Here is a 17,415-nt window from a genome sequence, read left to right on the forward strand (position 1 = left end):
CTTCATGTTACCCACTTTGATTTCACAACATTGCTAGCTTCAGGCATGCAAGAACATCATGCTTCTATGTTCGGGTCAGTATTTTTAAGTCAAATTTCAGCTGGATTTGAAGAAGGAAAAAAAAGTATACCTACTGGCAGTGCTTAGCTGAATAAATACAAACTACATATTAAATATCACTGTATTTTTACTAATGCATCTCTTGCATATCCTCAGGTTTCTATTTTATACAATTCTTTAAAATACATAAAAGCTTTGCATAACAGGTAAGTTATAGTAGTGAAAGTGTAGTTCTGGGGTTGGTTGATTTTTTTTTGGGGGGGTTTTTTGCTGCCGTTATGCTATTTCCTCAATGAAAACGACATGAAAGGCTTCCCTTCTTTGCTCTAACCTGCATTTTGCTTTATTTATATATTAAACCATCAAAATGCCTTCTGCTTATCTGCTTTTTAAGCCAGCAGTGACAAGTGGAGAAAAGGAATTTTGTGAATTTTCTGGAAAAGTTACAATACTCTGCAGTAGCAATTTCCCCAAAATGAATGACTGTTTGGTCTGTCTTTAAAACAGCCCACTGAAGATTTCTGTAATTTCCTGGGTATAGATTATTATTCTAATCTTACTTACTCAGCCTTGAAGTTAGCTCACTGACGTCATTATTTGTCTTCAAGGGAACAGCAACTACTGAACTTTACAGCTATGACTTTGTTTTCATTCCCTCTTTTAAGTTTTAGACTTGCTTCTTAGTGCCACCATGAAAGTGGAACAGTAATTTAAAGCATACTTATTCTACCTCTCCTCCTCTATAGCAAAGGACAATATTTGATGTGTAGCCCCACTTTTATTTTCCCATGCAAAGTTATACAGCTATAATTAAGCACTAAGAGATTGTGAGGCTAGATGCTTCATAAAGTTCTATTTTTCTTGAGACTCACTGACATCTGTGGATCAACACAGGTATTTAAAAACATTAGCCCAACTTGCTGAATTTGTTTCATGTTTGCCCAGTACCAGCTATAATAGACCACTGGCCTCTGGCAAGTATTTGAAAGACAAAATCCTTCCAATTCTGGTAGAAAATCTCATTAAGATCTGTTCCAAATCCTCTTCAAAAATCACAGCACAATTTAAGGCAACACAGCAAAGTAAGAGTAGGGGATGTGTTACCAATTATTAGAATGAATATGTAGACCACACAAGTCTAGAGCATTAACTATTTTCATAACCAAATATACATAGTACATAACCCATTGCTACGTGTAAAGTTTTAGAGCTAATTGTGAAATCCAGTTAATAGGTATTCAATTGCCTTTCATGAAACAGTGCTTCAGCCTAAAGGTACACAGAAGTAACAAGGCTTTATGCTGTGTAAAATGCACAGTCTGAAACTAGGGACCATTTTGCACAAAGATAGTGAATTGGAGCTTACTCCTGATTTGCTGGCATGCCTTGTAGTAAAGGAAAAACATATTTACCGATTGGTAAATAAGACCCTTAGGACCCTGATCACAAATCTATACCTGAACTCAGCTTTCAGAAGGAAAGATTCTCTGAACAGACATCTTCACCTGAACTGTTCAAAAATCTCCCAGCACTTACCATGCATCTCCAAATTTAAGCCAAATAAAGCAGTTCTGGAGTACATATATTTTATGCAGGGTGTGTAAAGTGCTTCTCCCACTCTCCTTGCCATTCTCCAGTAGCAAGGAGTAATGTTTTGGGCACCGTACTTGAAAAAAAATGCACAGGCCGTGGAGACAGTCCAGAGAGAAGTAAAAAGAATGAGCAACAGTCTAGAAGGCAGTATGAGGGAGGATGGAAGGAATTGGCATTGTTTAGTCTAGAGAAGGGAGAACTAAGGAAAGATGGGATGTCAGCCCATAAACTATGAACACTGTTTCTGCAAAATAGAAAATATCAACTATAGATGGGGAAAGAAGTAATGAGAAGTATGCAGCAGGGGAGCTTCAATCTTGTGACTAGAGTAACTTGCCTTAAATGGATTGGTTAAAGTCTTAATAAAGTTTTCTGGCTCCATTTTACTTTCAGTTTAAAAATTAAATACTGGTATCTGTAAAGATGTGAAGCACAAGTAAACTCTGTATATAAGCTGTAACTTCTAGGCCAATTCAGAAGCCTTAACAACAAATTTTCTAGGATGTCTGGAAGATTTTTGTATTAAACAAGTACCTGCAGTAAGTCATGCCCACTTAGGATGACAAGATACTAGTTGCTGAATACAGCCGAATTGAACATAATTAGTGCTAAGTTTATATGTAGCAGTACTATATTTTTATTTGGGTTTTTATTTTTCAGATCAGCAGGATGATCTCCTGGGGTGGTAGTGATTCCATCCCAATTTTTATTTGAATTATTTTCTTCTTGTGGGCCACCGAACAGAGGTATTAATTTTGCTCAGAGTCATAGTAGTTAATTTTGTGTAAGATCTGACCCTCTTTCTGTTCTGAGTCTATAATGTTTCCAGAATTGAAAAGTGACTTTAAAAACTTTTAAACCAGTTGTTCTGAATCTTATTGTACTTAATAAGGAAACTGCTTTTCCTTTTTTGTATCAATCTTTAGTTCTGAATGTTTTGGACCTGAGTTTTCAGCCCTGTCTTCTTGCTTCATTCCTACTCCTTTCTGGGGATCTAAATAATAAATTCACTAAAGAGTCCCCACTGAAACTATAAACAAAGTATGAGTAATCCAGGACATTACATCTAGATATGCACATTGAAAAATCATAAAAATTAAAGGATATTTTAGGTTCATATCCTTCTGAACTGAAACTGGGAACTTTATACTTCCTGTGTGGAAAAGACTATTTATATCACTCACATTTACTTTATTTGTGCTTCTAGAGATCTAATAACTTGGAAGAGACCATTTACCAGTGATTTGCAAATGCATCTAGTCAGAAAAGAGGATCAAGCTGGCCTTCCCAGAGGGCTACTAGAAATCATCAGATATGGCAGGTAGAGGAAGTTACTCCATCACAATTGTATTTTATTTAATGTGTTAGATTGTGCTTTACCTTCATAACTCCTTAAGGATGCAAGTTTTCTGGACTACTTACTGGCTTGATGGCGTACAGCTGTTGCACACAATTGTAGTGAGAGTAAATTCTGAGTTGTAGTCATTTAGCATTTATAGGTCTCAGTAACAGGTCTCAAAGCAACAAAGGTCAACAGTACTGTCCTCATTTTTTAAAAAGAATAGAAACTCTATTTGGACTAGCTTGGAGGATTACCCACTGTTCTCCTCTAAACCAGTGAGAGGGTAAAAAAATAGCATTTAGGTACTTTGAATCGCAGTTCTGCACTGTAACAAGGAGACAGCATTCCTGAAATCACCTGAAAGCACCTTGAAAATAATATCAGCAATGAAACCCGATTGTAAGACTATTAATGTGACCTTCTGCAGTGGGTCACAGATGGTCAGAAAGGAACAGTATAAACATATAAGCCCAGAAACTTCAATTCATAGGTTGACTGTAAACTTAAAATCATCTTTTAGGAGATCTAGGAATACCACATTACCCTTCCCAACTTATATGCTTGCATATAACTGGGTGATAAAACAATATTCTTTGAGAGCAGTTATATTTCAGCTGGAGACCAAAGATGCATGTCTATTCTGTACAATACTAAATGAACAGACGACACAAGAATGCATCAGTCCAGTGAGTTATATGTCTAAGCCTCCATTGTCTGGAGTATAACTTATAAAGCTGCTTCTGCACTTGAGACATGTGCCAAATATAGCTGTGGGTGAGAGTGTCTGAACATTCCTCAGCTGTGCCTGCAAGAGGAGGAGTGCAAAAATGTTGACTCTCCCACATTTATAGCTGTTGTGAAATGCTGGCATGCTCCAGCAATCAGCATTAATACTTGAGTTTGTTTTGTGGATTTCTTATTTAAATGACACTAATTAAATTTGAAGAACTTAAATCTCCTCTATGTGATGTGGATTTAGATATGAGTGTGCTTCTGTCTATATGCATGTTGGAGATTAAGAGGTTGGACTAGAAGTCTTTTACAACTCTTAGATACCTGTGGGTCAACCTTTAAATATTGCACATGTATAATTAACTTCTCCAGTGCTGCCTTCCTGACAGCTGGAGGCATATGTATGTACAAAAGTAGTGAATATACAATAGCTTCTATGATGCCACTGAATTCACACATGCTGGAGTTTAGTCATCAAGATAATTGCTATAACTTAGTTAAAATGAAAACAAAGATGACTTCTGAAGTGAGGCAATGCAGTGTATTTTCATGTATGTGATAAACTATTTCAAAGAAATCACTAGCCAGTGAAATCATTCAATTGGCTCCATTTGTCCTTTTACAAAAATAGATTTGGTGTCGTGTACTGAGAAGTCTATTGCAGGTGTGTGGCAGGAGAATCCATTATTTATCATGTATTTTTAGGGGAGGTTTTTTCCAGGACAGATTAAATATTTGGACTTTCAGGACTGTGGGAAACTACATATCAGTTAGAATGAATGTCTGTTGTTTAATTCAGGTATTGGTCTGCATCCTGGGGAGTTGCAGCACTTGAGGACTTTGCATGTCATTCAAACCTACCTTAGCTCTACCCATCAGTCTTGCCTGGAACCTGACTTGGCTGGACCAGAGATTCTGGCTCACAGAGTGTCCGTGCAGCTTATGGGAGGCAAAATAATCCCTGAAAAGCATGGTAGGAAAGATAATTGGTGGCTTCTTATTTGTATCTATACATGTGGCCCAGTGAAGGTAAACTCAGTTTGCTGGAAAATGGTAACATCTGGCAGATTTCTTTTCAGTCAGAACGTATCTTATTTTTCTTTTTTCTCTTCGTGACTATATTTTTTTCAAACAAAACCTTACTGTTTTCAATTGTTAAATGTTTGAAATTCACGAGAAATTTTGCTTTGAACAAGTCACAATAAAGCTGAACATTTCAAAGATATTTAGGGAAGATGACATATATAGGGCAACAAAGGAGGTAAATGCTCAAATGCATCATATCAATGTTATTTAGCACTCCTATGGAGGAGAACTCTAGAAAAGGACCTTTTGCCTCAGTTTGACCAGATTGTAAATGTCTGGCTTCATTAATCCAGAATGCTAGGTTAGCCTTTGTTCTAAACTCTCTGTGCTGCATAAGAAGGTATACTAGGCCACTGTTACGTGGTTACTTTAATCTCCAAGATGTCTGCACTGCTGCCAGAAAAGATTGGCCTTTTTTTTTTCTCTTCTCCAGTAACCCTTTTACCTGCTGGTTTCCGTGTCCTACCTCTAATATGCATCTAGCAGCCTTTTGAATCAGGCTAAAGAACATTATCTGTTTGAAAACTAGTATCAAGGAAACAAAAAATCAGTGTGCTGACACACACAGGTCATATGTTCATCTGCTGGACTGAAGAACCCATTAGCAGTTCTTCTTGCTTAAACTAGTAAGGATTTAAAAAGACTAATTTAACCATCTCTTATCAATACATAAAGTAGGTGGTTTTTTACCCAACACCTGAATCATTCCCTTGACAATTCTTTGAACTTTCTCCAAGTTGCAGCATTAATCCTGAATTGTACCCAGTAGACTGAGTGTAGCAGCAGCCATTCCATTGACAGGTGCTGAAGTAAAGTTAAAATTTTCCTCCCTGTACACATATCCAAGGATTGTATTAGCTTTTTTTTATGATCGCCAACACATGGTGGCTGCTATATGATTATTTTCATACTCTTCTACAAGACAAGGCCCAGCAGCGTCTCCTGTAGTTACAGCTGTAGTTGGATTTTATACATGGCTGTTCTGTTACAGCTGTATGTGCTCACCTTCACAGCACCCACTAGCAGTGATCTGATCTTCACATTTTATCACTGTCTGTTGCCCTGTAAAATATTTACAGTGAGATACTTCTCAATCATTGTTACTCTAATTGCAATTGTGCTGTTGTTTCTTTCTGAATACTTCTAGAATCCAGATAGAGAGCTTCCATGTTTCAATTGAAGAACAATATGGGAAGGTGGGCAGGGTCTAAAAAGCCCCTTTCTAATACATAAATAATCCATGGCACATAGGCATTGACATTCTTCCTCTTCTTTTTCAAAGAGCCTTTCATTTGTGAGGAATATCATGTCGCTTTCTGAGCATTTTCTTCTTGAGACTAAACCACCTCATTTAGTGGAACTTTTATTGTACTAAATTTCTCATCATCATCAATAATTTTTGAATTCTCAAGTGGTTCATATTCTTCTTGGTGTGCAGTGCCTAAACTATATACAGTATTTCAGATAAAGCCCTACTGTTGTTGAGTACAGCACAGAAAAGGCTTATTTCACACATCTTGCAGGCTCTACTCTTGGTTAGAAATCTCAGTATTGTGTTTGCTTTTTTCACAACAGCATGATAGTGTTGATTTCTGCTTGTGATTCAGTTCATTCCATGGGCTCTTTTAAGAAGAAATGCCACCAGCCAGTTGTTTTCCACTCTATGCAGCTGATTATTCTTGTCCTAATGTAGGGTTTTATATTTATCCCCCTTGAATAGTACCTAGGCAGCGATGAGAGCCCTCTTCATTCTTCCTGTAAGATCTTCATCAACATTTTTGTTTTTCTTATTGCAATACCCACAAGATACACAGGACTAGCTATTCTATGGATTTTTTTTATATTTGCCTTTGGATTCATATCTTTATTTGTTTAGAAGGCATAGTGAGTAAGGGTGTTAGATAAGTACCAGCTTTGTTAGCATGTACTTTGTATGTGGACAAGGAGACAAGAGAAGAAACTTCTCAATTTGTGGGGTAAACTCCATAAATTCTGATTTGTTTTACCAGAGATTAAATGCAGATGCGAATCAAACAGTATTAAGAAGAAAAAGGCAGGACTGACATTGGTTAAACCTTTGTAAAATTCCATGACGTCAAGCAGATGATTAGAACTTCAGTCAGGAGAAAGACCTCCAGCATGTATAGATTTCCTTTCTGTTCCCTTGCAGTGCAATCATGACTTCTCGTGCAAAGTAATCAAGGAATTAGATATAAAGAAAACACCTCTTCTCAGTATTTTATAGGAATAGGTCTTTATACAGTGTTTAGCTCACAATTAATAAGCAAAAATAAATAAATAACTCTTCAGAAATTTATACTGCAGCCAAAACTGGTTCTGAGCACTCCTGGGAGTATGGCAGAAATAAGAAAATGTGTGTAAATAATGGTATCACTAAATGTGAGTCTAAGCACTGTTTTTATGACACAAATACTTTTACTGGTAAGTATAAGTATTTGGCTTTAGTAGCTGATTAAATTTAGCATGTTTGCTTCAAAATACAAAAAGCACCAGGATTTGTTTTGACACTTCTACAGTTTTGGAATCACTGTTCAACTGCTCTTTATTTAAATTTAGTAAAACAAAAACTGAGACAAAATAGGAAAGAGACTTGTGTTTTGAGCACTGAAATCGGTCTGAGCCTTGAATTTTGGCCTGCTCTAGATGCCAGGATTTTGTTAATCTCCGATTAATTTCCTCTAGTAACCAAGAAGCAGACCAAGAACAATTTTGAAGCACCTATTTTCTTATTGTTTGCAAAATATACCATTGCTCAAAAAATGGCAGTTCTTGATTAAGGCTGTGTAGCAGACTTCAGTGTGGCATTGACTTTGATAATCACAGAAATATAAGAAACAGTACTCCTGGGCCTAGTCACAGGGTCAGAAAATACAAGTGTAGAGAAAAATTCTGTCCTCTCCAAAGTATTATATTTTCAAATTTCCTGATACTCTTCCTGCAATCCTGATAGTGTTAACCTCACAAAAACTGAGGGTTTGTTAAACCAATTTCCAGAAATGTAGGCCCTACATCAAAGTGAGAAGATATACACACAAAGCCCTGAAGGATTCAGTTTGTAATATGACTTTTTGAAATTCAATTTGACTGTAACATCCTCCTAGGACTTTACCAGCAATAACCCACTGAGCTTCACAGTCCATGGATAAACAGGTGATGTTGTACTCTTGCTCTTCTGTTTGCTAACACACTGAAGGCAAACTTGATTTAGTGCTTTCTTACTTCAGTAAGATCATAAAACATAGTCCAACCAGAAGTGTGTGGATCTCATTTATATGCAACCAGAACACATCCAAAACCCCCACAAAACACAAAAATTCCTATGCTGAAAATTAGCAGAAAGTTCCCCCTGGTTTTAAAATGAGATGTCTAAAATGGAACAACCCCTCTTTTGGCTTTTCAGTGTTACCTGAGTGCCTCTTGGCATACATATTGCAAATTTTTATGGCAGTTACACAGTGTAACTTAATAGTCAACAAGCTTTTTTTTTAAATTCATCTTTTCCCCAATATAAATATAAGTTGAGATTTGAATTTTCTCTCCTGACAAACTAGCTTAAGTAAAATTAATTTGATGGGGAAAAAATAGATTTATTTGAATCAGGAAACAAGATACTTGGCAAAACTGTATTTTGAAGAAAAGCTTTCCAGAAACTTAAACAGGAAAGATTTTATGTCTGCTAGAGTGCTTGACCTTTCCTTCTTCTCTCCACCACCTGTGGGTAAGTGCTTCCTCCCATGAATTGTAACATGGTAGCTTTAGCTCTGCAGCCTTTATGGCTCCAGACACTATTTTCAGTGTCTGCCCGGCTTCTACTGGAATTGCTTCATTTATTTTATTGGGTTTTGCCTAAATTTTCCACTAGTAAAACTGCAGCCTCTCACAGATCCTGCAGTTGCACAGTTTATTTTCAGGAAGAGAAGGTAGGCTGGGGGTTTACTTTGGGAGCTGGGTTCAAGCCCCTGAGCCACACACCTCTGCTGCCACTCTGGGCTTTACCTACCCAGGCCCTAGCTTCTGGCAGCAGAAGTTGATTTGCTGGGCTGGATCCAGGGAGACAGGAGCTACTGGGGGTGTACAGTGTGGAGTTTGTGGCTCATCCTCTTCAGGGAGGAAAAGGAATCATAGCAGGGTCTTCCCAGTTCTTTATCCATTGAGTTATAAGGATGCTCTTCTGTGAAGCACATGACAATAATCTTGCTCAACATTTGCCTAGAGGACCAGCTGCCTTGGATGTCAGAAACAGAGGAAACCTTCCTTTAAGGAAGGGTATTTATGTAAGAAGTCCTGACATGGACTAGCTTGCAGACCCATATAATCTTCAAGGTCTACCTACACTAGCAGCCATTCCACCCCCTAGTTTTTTGTGACAATCCTCCTCTGCACCAAACCCCTCCTGAAAGTTGTCACCTCTCACCAGCCTGCACTGTATGGCATCCTGCTTCTATGCCAAAATCATCTGGATGAGCTGGGGCTTGAAATTAAGCTGCTACATTAACCTATCTTCTTGTACTTCTGGCAAAAATGGTTCCCATGGCTAACCCACACAGCTGTTCTTCAGCTGATTCAAGAAATTTTGTTTCAACAAAATTTACTGGAATGGGGGATTTACCCAAATAGCAGTAATGTCCACAGCCATCTCATTTAAACTGCTCCAGACCTGACAGAGGCTTAGAAAGCTGAGTGACTGAGGCACAGCCAAATTTTGTGGGTTCAACGTAGGCTGAATTACAATAGCAGAACAGCTATGAATTATCATACAAGTTTGTTACATGGCAACTAAGGTCATATTATTTATAATTTTCAGCAATCTTGGAACCTGTACTTAGGTTCTGCAAACACAGAAGGCCTGGTCTCTTTCCAAAAAAAGAATGGGAACGAAGTCAGTGTGTAAGAGGATGGCTAAAAAGATGGATTTTTAAACCAAATCCAGCTGCCTCCTTGGAAAATGCAGTTCCTCCTGAGGCCTCTCTTGACAGTTTTGACAGGTTTATAGCAGAGCCAATTTAATTTCAAATAGCAAAATTATCTTCATAACCCCTGCAATGCTTGGGTTACCCTGACAGTCTAGACAGCACAGATGTGGCTGCACTAAGCTGATGATTCTGCCCTCACCTGCAGCACAGCAGCTGTTTTTTCTATCGATGGCTCTTTTATTTTGTAGGTGACTAATGCATCAGCTGTTGGAAAATAAGTTAATCTTACTCAGCCAGTCAGCATTCAAATATGCAGCTCACATGTCTATCTGATATTTAATTTTTGAGCACAGATGCAGTACTTTTGGGGAGAAGGGTCAGACAGAGACCATACTCCTATCCATCACTTGACACGAAGTTTTTAAGTTCTCAGAGTAAAGGCCAAGTTGCCTTGTGAAGTAGAGCCAGCACCAAGAATAGAATTACTTTATTTGCCATGTCTGCCTTTCAGCACCATTCTGTGGTTTTTTTTCCATTGACAGACTTCATGTTTTGTTCAGGAAAAGACTATATCCACCCTCCATCTGTGAGCATGTGTTTCTTTCTCATAAGTTCTCTTTGTAAGCTAATGGGTTGTTAGTGAGGTTAGGCTGCCTTAGTGAGATCACACTGAGGCTCAGGCTTTCCGGGCAGTCACAGGCAGGCTTGTGAAGAGTACATGGTTGCAGCTGCTCTGGGTGGGAGAACTGATATGCATGCTTAACCCCCTGGCTCACTCCTTCCCCTTTCCTCACCCACTGGTTAGCTGACCTAAAGATTTCCCTGGAAATCCATTTGTCAGGCTGTAAAGTCTTGGCTCTGTTTTCGAGAACAATAAATACATTTTAGGTCTACTAGGCATGTCTTGGTCAACAGCATCAAGGACCATGCAATCAATAGCATTTCTGACATAAAACAGGCTTGAGCTGAAGGTCTGATTAAGATCCAGACTATGCTGTTATACACAGAAAGTAAAGCCAGGGTCTTGAAATATTTGCAAAAATAAACACCATCAGCCAAGCCCACCCTGCAACAAATCACAGGCAGTCTCATAAAGGCCCTTTACAGTCCCTGACAGACATGATGTAAGTGCTGAGTGGCCCAAGCAGCCCCTCCTCAGCCCCTGGCTCCACGTGTACCCAGGCACTCCCTCCCTCCTGAGGTTCTGCCACTGCAGGGAAAAGGACAGCTCTGCTTGGGCCACTCAGCACAGAATCATAAGAGAGGCACCATATGAAATATAGAAGACAGAGAGTGATATGCCTTTCTGGGGAGAAGCTTTAAGGGCATTACTAATTTCATTAAAGTTGTATTCATGTCCCTCTAGGATCAGACTGTTATTTATTATAGGACCTAACTACCCTTGCATGATGTGTATTATATAGGAACAAGTAGTAGCTAACTTAAAACTCCTAAGAACCAATCTAAAATCATCAGGGGAGAGAAGTGGGTAGAGCTAACATTACAAAACACCTTAGGAAAGCTAAAGAAAGCAGGCAGAAGCCTGGTTTTGGTTCTCTCTCTTTTTTTTTTTTTTCTTCTCTCTCTTATGGGTTGATTAAAAAACTATATAAGAAGAGGGCTATTTTAAGATTCAGGAGATTTATCTTGAAATATTTCTGGAAGAGTGGTTCTGGAGGGAAGTATATATGCCATTACAAGTTCTGTATATAGGCACTGTAACATATGAAATCACATTTCTCAATCACCCTCAGGGATCCCTTGGAGGTTTTCCACAGGAACTTTTCCACTCTCCCCCTTCCACTTCATAGTGCATAAGTTAAAACACTGTTTTTAAAAAAAAAGTTTGTCCTGCTTAGGTTTTTTTTTTTTCTCCCTATAATTTTTCTACAGGCTTTCTTGAAAGGAGAATATACCAGGGCAATTTGATGCTGAAGGTTATATTCTGTCCTATTATCTCATTTAACCTTCTTAATTAACTGTATCTTACTTAAACAAAGCAACTTAGTTGCAGCAGAGGATACCATCTGTCACTTAGTGTGTGTAAAATATTAAAATATTTTTATCCTGAAACTACCACCATCTGGAAATAGTTAGCATGGGAAAACAAAAAAGCCCATCTAAGTTCACAAGTGTTATTGCCTTGAACAAGAAGCTCAGCGTTCCCATTCATATATTTATTCTACCAAAACATCATTTTTAAATCCAAACAGCTTGGAAAGCTCCTGATGTTGCTTATGTGTGCTAAAGCCCAGGCTGAGGTGACCATGTTTGCCTTGCAGCAACAAATGTCAATTTGCACTCCATAAAGCATTGTGCACAGGTTGTAGCTGTGATTGTAGATGGGTGTAGGACATACTTCCCTCAAGGACCACTCTTCCAGAAAGGCCCTCATACCACTCTAATATTCCATATCCTCTAGGTTGATTTGGTTTATATTTGAAGTCAGAGCACTGAGCATCTTCTGGGATAGAGATGGTAGTCTATGGAAGAAACAGAAGTATCCTCAGAATGTTTTCTGTTCTCTGGTGAATATCTTTGATATTAATGAACACAAGTCCATATCATGAAGATAAAACTTTTAAAAACAAATGGCATCTCTGCCATCTCTTTTTACATTAGTGGCACATTGGAAAGAAGTATAAAATCTGCTTAACATAGCCTTGTGTCCTTCATTGAAAAAAAATATATACCTGTTTCTAATCAGTAAGTATTTGCTCAAGCAAATATTAGCTCTTCAAACAGCAGCTACTTTGGAAGTAGCTGCAGTTATCTCAGTTGCATATGATGTTAGTCAGAGCAAAGTTTTTCTGTTGCTTCTTTTCTAATCCTTGTTCTTTGCACTTCAAGAGAGAATAGGTTAAATTCAAATCTTCTAATCATACCAAGGCAAATCCACAAGCAGGACAACAGAATTATTTAGGCATGTAACTCCTAGTTTATTATTTTAAGACTTTGTGAAAACTGTCTTTGATAGTTAATATCCTATGTTCAACATCTGATAGAAGGGCAAGTCTATTACTATTACCCAATGGTGCTTTCCCAATTAACAGAAGTTATTTCTAGGTTCATCAGGCCAGTTTAAGCAAGTTTATAATGACACTCTTCACCTGCAACTGACCTCCTTGTGCAACTATTTTGGCTGGATCTGTGACTCAGCCTGCAGACACCATAGCCTAATGTTAATAAATGCTGGAGGGATCAACACTTACACCCTCAGCCACTACATTACAAACCAAAGAAAGTTGGCTGTCAGACAAAATTGTTCCCGCTGAGAAACTGTAGTGCTTTTCTCTTCATGTACCATGTATCATGAGTATCACACAAGACAGGAAGACAGAGGAGCCATTGAAGCAAAATATTAGAGAGCTTGAACATAAAGTCTCCCCTTGCTCATCCCACCCCAAGGTTCTCACAGCTGTTCAGCATTTCTGTGTGGTGCTCCTGCCAAGCAGGTGTCTCTGCTTCCCTGAAGGGCTGGTGACAAATGACTATTCGAGTTCAATTTGTGCAATGGAAACTGTTTCCATTACAAGCATAAGTGAAATATATCCAAGCAACTGATTCTGGGATCCCAAAGCCCGCATGTTTTTATAACCTACACCAACATAGCCTTATCCTTTCCACAGGTCAGTTCAATGATTTCTTTGTTCCTCAGCTCATGAAACACGAGTTGGCAAACATCACCTCCACTACAGCAGGTACTCCTCTAAATTGCCTGGTTTAGAGGCTCAAACCAAGGTTTGCTCAGAACTTCAAGAGATTATTAATGCAAGAGAACCACTGCAAAAAGCCTACATACACATTCCTTCCTTATGCATAACTTAAATACTGTCAACACATATTTCTTTGCAGTCTAGTAATTCCTACATTAATCATTCTGCAGTTTAGTACTGAACAGAAGAATTGCATCATATTGTAATAATTTGACCATTCCTAAACTGAGGCTGCCAGTGGTTGACTGCAAACTGTGACAGATTTTTAAATTACCTGGTGTTTTTAGTTGATCATGCATGATCAGAGCATTTCCAGCTTTCTAATACATTCCTCACATATAGGGAAGACAGCCTGAGCTATACTTCAGACTAAGGCTCATGTTAAGTGTTCCTTTAATACAAGTTTCTAGGAACCAAGCCTGTATATTAAGATGAATCAACATTTTACTACATGGTACTTTTGATATTTTCAACGTTTTCCAGAAACACTGGAATATCTCTTAATCACAAGGGACATGACTTGGCTCTGTCGTTGAGAGAAGGCTCACTGAAGTCCTTCAGGGTATCTGACAAGCAGGTGCCTGTCGGGGATGGATATGACAGTATCTAGAGTAACCAAGCTAGCAAAATTCAGCAGCAAGAAAATAACTCTTGAAACTTGATTACTCTTTAAGTTCTGCTATCTGCATTTCAGTTATGCTGACTAGCAATCAGTCTGCTTATTTAAACAAATAGTTATCTATACCACAGATACAGTGTTTTCTGTAACAGCAGACAGTTTATTCAGTGTTAACACTGCTCTGGTACTACTACTTAATCTAACAGCCCTAGTATCTACCTTAATGAACCTTTCATAGTTATGATTTTGTTCATGAGTGACACAAATTCTGGATATTCCATTCAAAAATTCAGAGTAGCTGTGCAAGCAGTGTTTCATCCAAAATTGTCATAGGATCTCCTAGACAAATTTTTACAGTTTTTCCTCAGATTAAAAATAACATTCAACTCAATACTTAAAAGGTTCTTTATTTCACTCTTAGACTTAGGCTTTCAGGAAACCTTAAAAATCAGTTACACAGCAAAGACTGATATTGCAAAACAGTGGAGGTGCAGTTCAAAAGAAGAAAAAACCTAACCCATAGTGTCTTCAAATATAAAAATATATATCCAAATTATTACCTAGGGAAAGTGTACCACCATTTCTGTCTTAAGCTGGTCCTGCCAGCTTTGGGGTCATAACTCCCACTACAGAGCTCAAGAGCTCATGCTGGAAGGAGCATCTCCAAGGTTCATGTCACAGGCATGATTCAGAGCAAACTGCTTTGCTGCAGCATATGAACCCAATCTTAAGTTTTCTGAAAGCATTCCATGGTTTTCCCTTGGGCAGTGGGTAATAAGCATCCAAACATCTCCTGGGAAGCATAGGTCATATACACAAAACCATCTTCATCTTTGTAGTCCCTGTATACTTCTGCCATTGTCAAGGACATACTGGCTAGGCTTTTGTTGTTCACCAGCAGGTAGAAAGCTTGCGTAGCTGTTAGAGCCATCCTGCTTCTAAATTAAAAATAGAGGAGAAAAAGAGGATTAAGCATTAGCAAGTTGAATATGGTTTCAGCTTCAGTCTGTGACATACATTAAGCACAGTAGTCGCATGAAGTAGGTACAGGAGATGCTGTGTAAAGTTATGATGTGGTTTAAAGTCTCCATCAGCAGGAAGTTAACTGGAAGCTCAAAGGCTCTGAGGAAAGGCTTACATGGCTATACCAAAGGTGCTGCTGAGCATGGGCTTGAAGTTCCTAGTTTCCAGGGAAGAGTGTGAATAGAAACCAAAAGCTTCTGCAGTGCAGATTTTGTAAAGGATTCCAGCTCCAGTCTGTTAGAATTAAAGCCTACCTTCAAAAAACAAGTCCTTTACAGAGACATTACATAAAAGGATTATGATCTAAGTTGTCCAAGAGCCAAAAGCATCTTTTACAGAAGTTATAATCTAGAAAGGTATTTTTCTATACTTGAATAAATGCGCTGAAAAACATAGCTTTCATATTTTGTCAGAAAATACCCCTAAATATTTTGGGAGACTTCTTTGCCATGATGTTTCATAAAGAACAATTTAGCAGCACATTTCATTTCACACACATTCAAGATCCGCTTTGAACTTGAGGAAATTCAGCTAGGTGCAGTAAGAGAGCAAGGCAGTGACAGTCACAAGCAGAACAAGATCACAGAGCTCCAATAAACAGTCCATGAGGCAGGAAGAGAGAATAAGAGTCTTATATAGCCTTTTTTCACAACAGCTAGGGAAAAGGGAGAGGACTATGAATTTAAAAAAGACATTTTTCCCCCAAGTGCACCTGTAAAAACATCTGTTGATTGTCTTCGAACACTTGCAAGAGAGGAAAGCCATTATATATATTACCAACACCTTTATTCTCCTACCCACCAAAGGAAGCAAGATGTCCCCAGCAGCACACTCTTCTTGGGGAAGAGCAGCCAAGCCCAGGTACAGCTCTAACCCACCCGTATCCACTACCCACCTGATAATGGTTATGAACTGTGCCATGGTCAGCTCCTCGGGGACCAGAAACTTGGTTTTGTCCAAGAGAGGAAGGTATTTCTCCTTCTGGTATCTCTCAACAATTACCTGTTTTAATTAGAGTTACACTTAGCAAACCCTAAAGTATCCAGGTCCCTTTCCCTCCCCTCACACGCTTCTTTCCTTAAACAGCGACCAACAACCTGGGATAACAAACCAGAGATTTACCGGGATTTTTGTCGGGAACTTGGCTCGGATCCCTGCTACTTCTTCCCGCCGGGTGGCTGCGGGTCAGAGGAGAGAAGAGAAGCATTAGGAGTGCACACAGCCCCTCCGCCCCCGCGCAGCCCCTCCGCGCCCCTACCGAGACTCTTCCTGAGCTTGAAGGGCCGCTCCGGCTGCGCCCCGGGCGCTGCCCGCATCCTCCCGCCTCGGGACCGCCGCTGCGCCCGCCGCGCCCTCGCCTTGCTCGGACCGGGACCGGGACCGCCCCGCTCCGCCCGACCCGGCAGCGCGGCCGCAGCCAACGGGAGACGCGCGGCTGCCGAGCCCGCCCCTGCCGCTGTCCCACAGCGCCCTGCTGCGCCCTGCCGTGATGGGCGGTACCCGCGCTGCCAGGTGCTCTGCCTGCACGACGGTGCCATGCTTTGTGAGAGGTCTATGGCTGCCCTGCCCGGTGGTTCAGGGGTGTAGACAAGGCTGGACTGCCCCCAGCTGTCTTCCCTTTCCACATGGCCAGCCTTCTTCATACCGACAAACTTTCAGACTATTTCTTTGGTATTAAAAGAAAACGAGACAACCTACCCCACATACACAAAAGCCCCCAAAACCAAAACAACCCGCCTCCACGCAAAAAACAACCACCCCGCCCCCCGTCATTTTTCATCTCCTCAGGCTACCAGATGTTTATTTCCTGAATGACTTAAGAGCTGAGTTTTAACTCTGGTTTTGTCTCTGAGGTACAGCTGTGATTTTTAAGGGGTTTCGAGCAGACTCCAAGCCCATCTATTTGGTAAATATGATCAGACAGGTTCCTTGCCTTTTGGGTTGCTGGTTCACCTGCTGGTTTACTTCAGCTGATGTAAAGATGGCTTTGCAAACAAACATGGCTCAGCAAGGGGTAAAGTTGACTGCAGTCTGGTGGTTGTGTTTATTAATCATCTCAGTGAGGGTCTGGAACTGATCCTTGTTACTTGTTTGCTGTACTTATCCCTTTAAAGTGTAGGAATTTTCATTTTATCTGATCTATCATTCTGATCATGATCTAGTTGATGTGACATGGTTTAGTGGTGGATTTGACCATGCTAGTTAATGGATGGACTCAAGGATCTTACAGATCTTTTCCAATTTAAATTCTATTATTTTTTACCAGGCTAAGGGCAACTGGAACTTGCAAATTTTTATGAGTCACAATTT

The 17,415-nt window shown here is 39.5% G+C and overlaps 1 protein-coding gene across 1 annotated transcript; it reads right to left on the bottom strand.

The window, feature by feature from the left end:
• Positions 1 to 14,489: 14,489 nt before the first annotated feature.
• On the bottom strand, positions 14,490 to 16,487 carry MAP1LC3C (microtubule associated protein 1 light chain 3 gamma). Its single transcript, XM_014885186.2, is given in 5 exon segments — positions 14,490 to 14,828; positions 14,831 to 15,020; positions 16,001 to 16,107; positions 16,228 to 16,283; positions 16,364 to 16,487. Coding segments are annotated over 5 exon segments (522 nt in total). The 5' UTR covers positions 16,422 to 16,487; the 3' UTR covers positions 14,490 to 14,717.
• Between the last annotated feature and the right edge of the window lie 928 nt (positions 16,488 to 17,415).

Source organism: Sturnus vulgaris, chromosome 3 (assembly GCF_052056855.1).
Source record: "Sturnus vulgaris isolate bStuVul1 chromosome 3, bStuVul1.hap1, whole genome shotgun sequence".
Lineage (NCBI taxonomy): Eukaryota > Metazoa > Chordata > Aves > Passeriformes > Sturnidae > Sturnus > Sturnus vulgaris.